At 65.3% G+C, this 11,289-nt stretch overlaps 1 protein-coding gene across 2 annotated transcripts; it reads right to left on the bottom strand.

Annotated features, from left to right (window-relative positions):
• Positions 1-205: 205 nt before the first annotated feature.
• GATA5 (GATA binding protein 5) lies at positions 206-10,449 on the bottom strand. 2 transcript variants are annotated; one of them, XM_045444055.1, is made up of 6 exons: positions 9,498-10,447; positions 8,089-8,264; positions 3,259-3,384; positions 2,384-2,471; positions 1,940-2,067; positions 206-1,588 (listed from the first exon to the last, which is right to left on the bottom strand). In XM_045444055.1, the coding sequence occupies exons 1-6, from the start codon at positions 10,039-10,041 to the stop codon at positions 1,433-1,435; spliced, it is 1,218 nt and encodes a 405-aa protein (XP_045300011.1). In that variant the 5' UTR covers positions 10,042-10,447; the 3' UTR covers positions 206-1,432. The 2 variants fall into 2 exon arrangements, 1 of the variants encoding a protein (XP_045300011.1); XR_006702997.1 differs by having other exon boundaries at positions 1,473-1,588; positions 2,322-2,471; positions 9,498-10,449.
• Positions 10,450-11,289: the final 840 nt, after the last annotated feature.

Genomic DNA, 11,289 nt, shown 5'->3' with positions numbered 1-11,289 from the left:
AGCCTGTGTTTGAGGGTCTCCTGGTCGACCCGGTGTGGTCAGCAAGGTCCAGCAGACCGACATATGGAGACAAGTGTCCGCAAGGAGAGGCGGCCTGAGTGAGCAGTGGACCCGCTGCTGACCCGGCGGGCAGGGACCGGGCTGCGAATCCCACAGGCGTCGGCAAAAGAAATGCAAAATCGACACCTTTAGTTTACATTTTTTACTCATGGCATCGTTTGTCTTTAAAAAAAAAAAAAAAGACAACATCACGTGTAAATTGTGCTGCTCGAACCGGAGGTACAGCCTCAGGAGGACGCGTTCTGGAAGCTAACGCCAGGGACCACGGTGTTTAAATATGAAAGGCGAGCTTCAGCCAGGAGGCTTGGCGGCTGGCAGCTGCTCCTGCTGTCTCCGGATGTTTGCCGGCGAAAGGCGGCAACTGAGCGGAAACGAGGACAAGGCCCCTGGCAAGGCGCGCCCCGCTCCCCTCCATGCCTTATTGTCTCCCCGACCCCGGCGGCCGCTCGTCCTTCGGTTCCTCGGGCACAGCTCCTTCTAGCCGGCTTGACCAACTAAGGGGTCACCCCAGCGTGGGGGGAGGGCTTCCGCAAGTAAAGGGGGGCTAGTAAGAATTCCTCTGGGACGAGCCAGCTGGGATGATCCGAGGTAGGCCAGGACATGCGGTCACTCCACCACCAGCACTGGCAGTGCCTGTGGGGTCAGCACAGGACCCCAGGTCCTTCACTCTGTCAGAATCAGTCACGATACACAGATTCAGTCAGAATGAGGCCCTTTACTGCCCCCTCTGGGGAAATCATCCAAATAAATACGCAAGTAGACGACGACGCTGGTGTGAATGGCTTGCCCTTGGGGTGGCATTCTGGCACAGTGCACAACCTGCACATCTGCACATCTGTCCCTAGCAGTCCTTCACTCACAGGGAGGGAAAGTTCTCTGTGCCGTGTCTTTATCCATCAAATGTGAGAAAAGGAACAGATCCCGAGCCTGAGGAGGCCCCATGCCGGGCGGCTCCCCTCATTCACATTGCCTGCTTGACCTCGGCCCTTTCATTTGTGATCCTGGTTTTACAACAGGTGGCTTTTTTGTTGTTGTTTGTGTCAACACGGCGATGGCAGATGTGGACAAGAGAACTGTTGGGAGTGGGCCCTCCAGGTCAGCCCCGGCTGGAGCGGCCCAGTGTCACACAGCCTTTGGGGGAGCCCCCTGCTGTCTGCAGGGGGGGGGGGGCTCAAGGCCTTCTCATTAGCCTCTCTCCCTCTCCGGGGCCTGACCGCCATCTGTACAGAAGACCTCCCCGCCACCGTGTTGAGGGATGCCCAGCGCCTCAAGGTCCCGCTGGCTCGTCTGCTGGTGGATGGACCTGATGGTCTCCCTCTGCTGTGCTGGAGCCAGGCAGGCAGCGAGGCGGGTCCGATGGACGCCCGAGGCCCTAGGCCAAGGCCAGTGCACACCAGGCCTCCTGGCACAGGGTCCCGCCGAGGCCAGCCTGGGGGCCCAGGGCTGCAGAGGGGAAGGCAAAGTCCTCGGGCTCGAACTTGAACTCCAAGTGGCTGGGAGCCAGGGGGTCGTTCACCTGGCCAGAGGCCTGCAGGGGGAACAGGGAAGCACGAGAATGCAGGAATGGCCAGTAGGCCTCGCTTGGCGTAGGGAGCCCACGGGACCGGGACGTTTGCCGTAAGAGGCCTTCTCAGACCCTGGAAGAGGGCGGGAGGCCCCGTGTGACGGACAGGACAACACGTGAGGGCGTTCAGCCTGGAGCGTGCCACAGGTCAGCTGCTGGAACCAATGGCCAACTGAGTGCCCAGCCCTGAGCTCCTTCCTGGGAGAGGCCCTTGGGGGCGCTGATGGGGGTCTGACCTGGTGGGCGAGTCAGGGTTCCCTGAGGAGGTGCCCGGGAGCCAGCTCTGGGTCCCCGGTTCCACCCCACCTGACTTACCTGGGAGGTGACGCTGGACCCAGGGCACGAAGGGGATGCCAGGTTGGACTTGGGTTTCAAAGTAGCTGCTGAGCTTTCGGTGTCCGGGACAGCGGGTGGGGAGGCCGTGGGGTTCCCTGTGCTGCATCCTGGAAGGGGGGGCGCATCCAGCTGTACTGGTCACTTAATGGGTCAGAGGGACTGGGTGTGGCACCCTCGACCTGCCCTGCTGCCCCTCAGCTGGGTAGGCTCGCACTGCCCGGCCCCTCCCCAGACCGGACGGGTCCCGGGACAGGATCAGGGGTACTTGTGCTTTGGGAGGGCAATGCTTGAACTAAACGTGCACATCTCTAGTGGTGGAAATTTGCGACACTCAAAGCGACTCCAAGGGGAGAACGTGTACCCCGCAGGAGGGCTGGGGACTGGCCTCTTCCTGGCATCCCGATGGGCCCTGGTCCCTCACACCTGAAGAGCCCTTGGTCTTCGCGGCGTTCTTGGGCTTGCGTTTCCGCGTCTGGATGCTTTCCTTCTTCATCGCCAGGGGCCGAGGCACCTGGCAGGGGCAGGCAGGGGAGGGTGACTGGTCCTGTCTTTTCTCACCCTTGGGCCTCTTGAATGGCCACATGCCCTGATGTCAGCCCTGCAGAGCTAGTCACTCTGGGAGGTGACCAAGTCGTCAGAGCCCTTGGTGAGCTGCTGGCCCTGGGCTTGGGGCCTTCCTCCCGGCAAAGCGGGCAAGAGCCAGTCCAGGCCCAACCCCCCAGAGCTGTAGGGGCCAGGAGGGCTCTAGGGGCGCACAGAGGCCACACCAGGGGCCTGGCCCCTGTCTCAGGTTGAATGGCTGCAGACCTGCCTCGGCGACGCTGAGCCTCAGTAGGCCCATCTGTGAAAAGGGCCTAACGGTAACAGCATAGGCCTGGAGCGCGCAGTCAGTGGGGGCCACGCGGGAAACACGCTCCGCCCCGCTCTGCCACCTGCCTCCCCAGGGCCCCGTGTCTCACGTGACCCGAAGAGGGCAGCCCCGCCCCTGCCTCCCCCTTCCCGTCCACTCGCCACGCCCCATGCCCCGCCCCCAACTCGCCCTTCCCCCGCCCCACCCAGTCCTCACCCGGGCCCCTGCCCCACCCATGGCCCGCCTTCCCCTTTTCCCCCCCTTCCCCCCTCCACTCACCCCGCCCCGCCCCATCCAGTCCTCACCACCCCCACATGGCCCCGCCCCTGCCCCACCCATGCCCCCTCCAGTCACCCCGTGCCCGGCCCCACCCATGACCCGCCCCGCCCCGTTCCCTCACCCAGGCCCCGCCCCCCCCGTCCTCACCCCGCCCACCCCGTCCGCTCACCCCGTGCAGCTTCATGTACAGACCGCAGGCGTTGCACACCGGCTCGCCGTCCGCGTTGCGCCGCCACAGCGTGGTGTTCGTCGTGTGGCAGTTGCTGCAGCAGAGGCCAGCGCGGCGGGACGAGGTCTGTGCACGGGGGAGGCTGGTGTGAGCCGGGGGCCGGGGCCCTGCTGCTCCACCTCCCGGCCAGACGGTGACGCTCGGAGACACGAGCACTGGACCCGGAGTCAACCAGGGTCCGCCCGAGTCTCTCCCCGGGAAGCCGAGGCCACATCCTGACTGTCTGGAAGGCAGCTGCTCTTACTGGACACGATTTGAATTTCCTCTCCCTGCCCCGGCCCTCTCTCCCATCTGCCTCTCGGTGCCAGGAGCTACGCACAAGGGGGCGCCCTCCTGCGGCCCACCCCGGCCCCGGGCTCCCCACCCCCGCCAGTCCACCCACCTTCCTGGCATGGCAGGGGGCCTTAGGACCTTCCCCAGGCTGTCATATGTGGCAAAAAACAAACAAACAAACAAACAAAAACTACACACACCAGGATGCCAGCTAGATGCGAACTTCGGATATGCAACAAATACTTCGCAGAAGTGTGCCTCCGTGCAGTATTTGGGACATACACTAAAAGGCTAGTTGCTGTTTATCTGAAATTCACATTTGACTGTCTTGTGTGTGACCCTGACCTACCCCTTTGGGCTGCACGAGGGCCCCGCTTCCTGCACCTCCGCTCCCCCCATCCAGCTGCTCCCTTAGAGCTCATACTGCCGTCACACCTCCCAGAAAAGTTGCACCATCATTGAAAAGTAGGAGTCCGGGGGCGCCTGGGTGGCGCAGTCGGTTTAGCGTCCGACTTCAGCCGGGTCACGATCTCGCGGTCCGTGAGTTCGAGCCCCGCGTCGGGCTCTGGGCTGATGGCTCAGAGCCTGGAGCCTGTTTCCGATTCTGTGTCTCCCTCTCTCTCTGCCCCTCCCCCGTTCATGCTCTGTCTCTCTCTGTCCCAAAAATAAACGTTGAAAAAAAAAAATTTAAAAAAAAAAAAGAAAGAAAAGAAAAGTAGGAGTCCGAACCCCTCCCCTTGGGCCATCATGCCGCCCCATGCTGAATCCTTCCTACGGAAACACTCAGGCCAGGGCACAAAGGTGCCAACGCGGGGCCTTGAACGTCAGTGCTGGTTTTCAGCGGCACTCACGAGTACACACACAGAGCTCGCCTGCACCTCCCACAAACGTCCTCACGGTCGCCTGTGCGTCTTGCGAGAAGAGAAGCCTCGGTTCCGCCCCGCAGCCGCCCCCCCCCCCCACAGGTGTGGAAACAACCACAGGTGGAATTGATGCCGTGTGTGTGTGTGTGTGTGTGTGTGTGTGTGTGTGTGTGTGTAGAAAACAGCCCAGAGGTCCAAGAGCCGTCCCTCTGTACCCTGGGAGTGCAAGGGAAAAATCTGGAACCTGGATTAAGCAGTGAATTCTTTCTTAGTGAACATAAATTAAAATTAATAAAAAGAGGGGAAGAAAGGACCTGGAAAAAAATGTAAAAAGTTTCTTCGTTTGTATTCTCCTCTCCCCTCATCGGGCTGTGTGCTACGGATGGGGCACCGAGGCTCAGAGATGCTGCTGGGCCGGAGGCATCGGGGTGGACGGAACCGCCCCCCTGAGCCCAGCGCACTGTGAGGACACATCCCCGGTGCCGTCCCTCTGACCTTCCTCGCTGCCTGCACAAGTGGCCAGGCCTGGCCACTCTCAGGGCCCCCTCGCGGCCAGCCCCCCCCCCCCCCCCCCGCCGCTGTATTTTGTTTTCTTCTCTGGTCTGTTCTTTTCAAAAGAAGTTAAACTTCAAAGCCTGCTGGCTGCAGCAGCTCCAGGCTCCGCACGCGTCTGATTCAAGTGAAGAAATCAGGACGCTGGGCGGCCCAGCCAGGGCGGGCCGAGAGCCGGAGCGGGGAGCAGGGAGAGGGGCCGCTGCTGCTCCTCGGCTGGGAGGGGTGAGGCCAGCTCACACAGCGAAAACCACTTTTCAAAGTAAGAGACGCAGCTCGAAACTCACAACAAGAGGTACAGCGGGGGGGAGGGGGGATGGCCCCATTTCAAGTGGGTCCCCTCATCCGGCTCTCGGAAAAGGACACGGTCGACGCTTAACCTGACAAAGCGTGTGTCCCTTGCTGGCCAAGGGCAGACCGTGCCAGGGACGAGCCTGTGAGGCGGACTGTGCAGGAAGGAAAACCCGGGGTCCTCAGTCAAGGTCCAGATTTGCTCCTGGAAGGATGCGGGGCCCCTTCCTGGAGGTGGTGCCGCCAGGGGCCCTCTGGCCTTGGCCGCAGGGCTCTGACGTTGGGGTGGGGTGGGGCTGGGTGGGGGAGGGCTCTGAGCACCTGGCCACACAAGCAGGCACGCAGGGGTCTGTGGGGCCACCTCCACTCTCCCCACTCGCTCGCCCACACTGACAGAAGCCTCAGGTAAGAGGTTCGTGCCTGTGACTAAGGATGCAGCCAGGATGCAAAGGGCAGAAAAGATATGAACTCCTTTGGGACTGGGGGTGAGGCCTAGGGGGTGGTGGACGCACACTTGTTATTGTCACATTCCTGTGTTGTTGGTGACAAGTTTCTAGAACTTCTGTAATCATTTGAAAGAAGGTTAGGACAATTCTTTCGGGGGGCATCGGTGCTGCCCACCCATGAGGGAGAGTGAGGCACGAGCGGGGACAAGTCTGGGGTGACTGGCCCAGCCCCGCCACGGCTGCCTTGGAGCCTGGGCTCTGGTCCCAGCACTCTCCGAGAATCTCTGAGTTTCCACGCGAGCCCGGCCCCGCCAGCCGGGTCACCCTCCCTGAGCGCCAGGCAGGAGCCCAGAGACAAATCAGAGGAAACCATCCATGAGGAGCCAGCTCGGAGGAGAGGGGAGTAGGACCCCTCTAGGAACACCGTCCCCCCTTCCTAGGCTCGTCCTGCATTCAGATATGCATGGGCCTGGACGCAGGGATGACCAGCTGACCACCCTCTGAGGCCGGCCACCTGGGGGGGGGGGTAAGTTGAGGGCATTCTCTACCCTACAAAGCATCCTTAAAGCTAATCATTCCTTGTGCCCCGGACCAGGACGCGGAGGCCACACCAGTCCACAGAGCGGGCTAAGGCCTGTCCAAGCACCCCACCTAAAGTAATCTTTCCAACGCAGCAGGGGGACAGTGGGTGCAGGGGCCTTGGGCATCACCAGCGGGGGCGGGGCACACGGGAGCCCGAGGCAGGCAGTCCCAGGCCCTGCTGCGCCGGGCTGCTGGGGGAAGCCACTCTCTGAGCGGCTTGAGCCCTGGGGTCATCACAGGGCTGCTGTGAAGGTGAATGCCTCAATGCCTCATGGCCCCTGCCTGCTTACCCCCACGTCAGGAATTTGCTGCTGGGAGGTGAGCCCTGTGAGGGGTGGGGGGCAGAGACGGGAGGATCCGAACCTTCTCTTCCTGTTTACCAGTGTTCCCATCCCCACCCCCCCCCCCCGGGGGAGAAGGGAGGGAGCAGAGGAGCAGCCGGCCTGCTCCCTGGGAGTTGGGGGGGGGTCAGTCCCCCAGGACACCTCTGCTTTAGCCTGTTTCCCCATCTGTGAGGGCCACACCAGGTGCCAAGCCAGTGCTGTGCATGTGTGTGTGTGTGGGGGGGGAGTGGGCATGATCACAGGGGCAGAAATGTAAGTGAGGAGGTGATATGGATTCTGAGGTATCCCCCCCTTCCAGGAGGCACAGTGTGGGTGGAGGGGAATTAGGGGACCCGTGGAGCCCCAGACTCCAGGCTAGAACAGGGAGAGAAAAACAGTGGCTTCCCCCAAACTGCCTGGCTGGGTCAGTGCTGCCTCCTGCCTGCCTGGTCTGGAGCCTGGATCGGTCGGGCGCCTCCACAGCCCAGGTCTGGGTTTTCCGTAAAGGGCAGCCCAGAACAGCCACCGCGGCAGGCAGGCAGGCAGGCCGGGCCACCTGCAGCAGCCTCCAGGGGCGAGCCCCCCACCCACCCTCCGATGCACCAGAACCGGCCAGAGCCGGCTGACCGGCCATGACAGGGCTCACACCAGCATTAGAGCAGAAGGCCCGGCATCCCCAGAAACAGCCATACCCGGACCCAGGACTCAGGAGTCACTGTGGCCTCACGAACTTTAGACAGCTTGCAAAGGCGGGCCCTGCCACGCGCAGAATTCCTCGAACCTCCAAGTCTGCCGGTGAGACGGCAGAGAACCAGTGCCTCGAAACCTTCACACAGCCTCCGGGGACTCTGCCCGCCTGGGGGCAAAAGTGAGTCCCCAGTCCTCTCCACTCAGCACCCAGCCACACGCCAGGAGAAACCAAAAGTGAAAACAAGTTTTGCGCATGGAACCACCCCAGACCCGGTCTCAGCTCCAGCCCCCTGGTATCGGGGGGAAAGTGCTCCCCAAGAGCAGGGGACCCCAGGACCCCTCCTGCATTGGATTTCAAACCCCTGCCACAAAGCCACCACCCAGCGGCCACCTTTCCCTCCAAACCCCACGCCCGGGCCATGTCACCTTGTGCTCCCTGCCACCCTCGGAGCCGCAGGGCTGAGCCCCAGGAGGCCGCTTGGGTCCACAGCCATCCTGTGCCCCGGGTCCTGGGCAGAGTCACCGGGTGGCCCCTCTTCCGGGGAGGCCCACAGACCCAGGGCAGCACCGCCTTGGGCTCAGTGAGCCCAGCCCTTCTGCGGAGGCGCGCAGGGCAGGGCAGGGCCTGTGGCGGGGCCTGGGCCTCCCGGCGGCGGCTCCCAGATGGACGGCAGACAGAGCTCCCAGGGCCCTGCTGGGGCACCCAGCCTCTCTGGGGACTCAGCTCGGCCCTCTGCAGGCGGCACTCACCAGGCGCTTCTGTGGGCGCACGAGCGGCCTGTTGACTCCGTTCATCTTGTGGTAGAGGCCGCAGGCGTTGCACAGGTAGTGGCCGGTGCCGTCACGGCGCCACAGCGGCGTGGAGAGGGCCCCGCAGTTGACACACTCGCGACCCTCGCCAGGGAGCTCTTCCAGGAAGTCCGGCACTGGGGGGACAGGCAGCTGGTCGCGGGCCGAGGCACTGCCCTTCCCCGGGGCCCAGCGTCTGCTGCGTCTTCCCCGCTGTGTGTGCCCCTGGCTTTCATTTTATTTTAACATTTATTTTGTCTAATTTTACTTTGAAACTTAACTTTACATATTATAAAGTTTGTGCCAGATTAAAAGAGAAGCTGGTTAGGGTTGCCTTGCAGGGTGGGGGAAGGTAAGTCAGTCAGACCCCCCCGGGGCGGCAACAGAATGGTTCCCCTTAGAACCGAGGTGTAATTTTGATCCCCTGGGGAGGCGGAGTGGTCAGCACCGGCGGAGGGAGGTGGCCCCAGGGCCTCGGCCTCTGCAAACCGGGACGTTAGGAGGGCCGGACTGAGTGGATGGTGCCATCCCACAGAGCCTACAGCCCCTGCCTTTCCAGTCGGCTTTGCTCGGGTGGCGACCACCGTGGAACACAGCTGGGCCTGTGCCACCGCTCAGGGGCCCGCAGGGCAGAAGGGAGAGGTCCCCGGCTCCCTCTCCGGCGGCACCGGGTGCCCTGTGGGGGCCAGGTGGGGGTCAGTCCTGCGGGAGCCGCCCTGGGTGACACCGGGTGCCCTGTGGGGGCCAGGTGGGGGTCAGTCCTGCGGGAGCCGCCCTGGGTGACGGCGGAGAGGACCCGCTTCCTGCGCCATGGAGGCAGTCGGGGCCGACGCGGCTTGGGGGTGGGCCTGCGAGGCTGCACCCATGAAGTAGGGCGGCCCAGGGGCTTCCCGCCTGCGGCGAACACAGGCATGCCCCCCCCCCCCCCCCCCCCGGAGCAAATGCGCCTGAGGGGCCTGGAATCCGATTATCCAAATTGGCACCCCGGGGGCGGGCGGTGAGCCACTGAAGCCAGGTCTCAAATTAGAATATGTAAACATTCTAGAAGGAGCAGAGTGTGGCCGCTTACTGAAATAAATTGTATTCTGAATTTTATAAAAACCACTTAGAAACTTCTCATAAGAGCGTATGAGGTGAGCTCAGCTGGTGAGACCCAGGGGGTTGGGTTCAGGAGAAAGGAAGCCCAGGACAGCAGTTTTGGTCTCAGGGTGGGTGACATTGTGGCAGATGCTGTATTCTGCCCGCGTGTACTTGTCCCGCAGTTCTGGGCCTGGCGGGGGTCGGGGGGGGGGGGCGGCGTGGGAGCCTTGGCCGGGTTCGGGACTGCACCCCGGTAGGCCCAGCACCCAGCACCCCAGGGCCGCACTCACCGAAGGTGGCTCTGCGGCTCGGGAGGCCAGCCGGGCGGCCCTGGAGGCCGTGCAGGACGCTGCCTTCGAAGGGTCCGGAGGTCCAGGACGGGGCCACCTCGGTGCTCACGTAGGCGGGGTAGGCGGCGGGGTAGGACGCGCCCACCGGCCGCCCCAGCGGGGCCGGGTACTGCTCGCGCGCCAGCAGCGCGCCCTGGTAGGCGCCGCCGTCCCGGGTCCCCGCGCCGCCCCCACTGCCGGGCCCGGGGGGGCCGTGCGGAAAGGGGCAGGCGGTGGCTCCGGGCGGCTGGGCGGCCGGCGGGTGCGGGCCGCCGGAGCCGAAGGCTGAGGAGTCTGCGGCCGCCGCCTGCGCCCAGCCGGGGTGCGCGCCCAGCCCGGGGGCCTGGGGGCCCGGCTCGCACGCCGGCAGGTAGGGCAGCATGGAGGGGACGCGCGCGGGCGGCACGAACACCGGGGAGCCGGCGCCCGGCGCGTGCAGAAAGGCGCCCGAGTCGGCGTAGGCGGCCTGGCTGGGGCTCGGGGCCAGCGCCAGGCTCTGGTACATCTTCCCCGACGCGGCCGGGACCCGCGGGGAGGGGGCGCCGGCGTCGAGTTCCCGGCCGCTGTGCGCCGCCTCGGCGCCCGCGTCCCCGCTCCGCAGCGGGGCCGCGGGGTCAGCACGGCGGGGCGCGGGTGGCCCCCGGCGGCCCCGGCGCAGCCCGAACGCCGAGCTCACCTCCTCCACGGCCGGGCCTCCGAGCTTCCCGGGGTGCGCTCGCCAGGGCCCGCGGTCGGGGGGGGGGCGGGGGCGCCGGGCCCGGTGGGGCGCTCACGGGCTGGGGGCGAGGAGCGGAGGGCGCGGTGGTCTCGGCGGGCGGGCGACAGGCGGGCTGGAGACTGGGAGCCCGGGGCCGCGCGGTCCCGCAGGGAATCCCGGCGCCCCGCCGCCCCTCCCCTCCCCTCCTCTCCCCTCCCCTCCTTCCCTCTCCTCCCCTCCTTCCCTCCTCTCCCTTCCCCTCCCCTCCCCTCCCTCCTCTCCCCTCCTCTCTCCTCCCTTCCCGCGGGGTCAGCGCTGGGGCTGTGGCCGCCGCGCCACGTGACCGGAGCAGGCCCCGTCGCCTGTCCCGGACAGGGACGCCGGGCACCGGCGCCCAGTCCCCGCTGAAGCGGGAGGTGGGAACCGGCCGGCGCTCGGTGGGGGCGCCGGGTCAGCTGGGATGCGAGGACGTCCCCAAATTTGTTCTGGGCGGGGCGGGGAACTCGCGGACCCCCACCCCTCCCTCGTCGCCAGCCCCGCTCCCACCGAGGCCGGCCTGGCGTCCGTTTGGGGCCCTGCCGACGAGTCCGAGAGCCCGAGTCCGCTGCCGCTCGCGCCGTGGTGGGGCCCCGTCTCTGCACCCGGACTCGGGGCCCAGCGCCAGGATCCGGCTTCCACGGGGACCGCCCAGCTCGGTGTCCCTGGGCTGGAGCCGGGTGGACGAGGCCTTCCCGCCCAGAGTCCAGCCGGAGTCCCGCAGCTTCCTCAGTTTCTGACCGCGGGGGATCCCAGCGGGGCCGGGCGGAGATGAGGGGGCGAAGGCCGGGCGCCACCTGTCTGTGCTCCTTGTCGCCTCCCCCCCCCCCCCCCCCCCGCGGACGTACCCTGGGCCCAGGCGGTGGGGTGGGGAGCGGGGGGGGGGCTCAGGAAGGTCTCCTCCAGGATCCAGGAGTGTGGGATGGGTGGGAGGCCACCTGGGTCCCTGAGGTGCCCCCTGGCACTCCCTGGGTGGCCCCCTGGTGGCAGCACTGTGGCAGAGATGGCCTTTCCTTCAGC

Source organism: Leopardus geoffroyi, chromosome A3 (assembly GCF_018350155.1).
Source record: "Leopardus geoffroyi isolate Oge1 chromosome A3, O.geoffroyi_Oge1_pat1.0, whole genome shotgun sequence".
In the NCBI taxonomy this organism is placed as follows: Eukaryota; Metazoa; Chordata; class Mammalia; order Carnivora; family Felidae; genus Leopardus; species Leopardus geoffroyi.
Note: the sequence above shows the minus strand (reverse complement) of the source record. Positions and strands in the feature narration are given on the sequence as shown.

Bases quoted from the DNA above. Each gene is read 5' to 3' on its own strand.
- GATA5 (XM_045444055.1), bottom strand. From the start codon at position 10,041: ATGTACCAGAGCCTGGCGCTGGCCCCGAGCCCCAGCCAGGCCGCCTAC. The intron at 8,265-9,497 runs GTGAGTGCGGCC...CTGTCCCCCCAG, and splicing joins GAGCCGCAGAGCCACCTTCG to TGCCGGACTTCCTGGAAGAG. The intron at 2,472-3,258 runs GTGAGCGGACGG...TGCCCCTGCCAG, and splicing joins TGTACATGAAGCTGCACGGG to GTGCCTCGGCCCCTGGCGAT.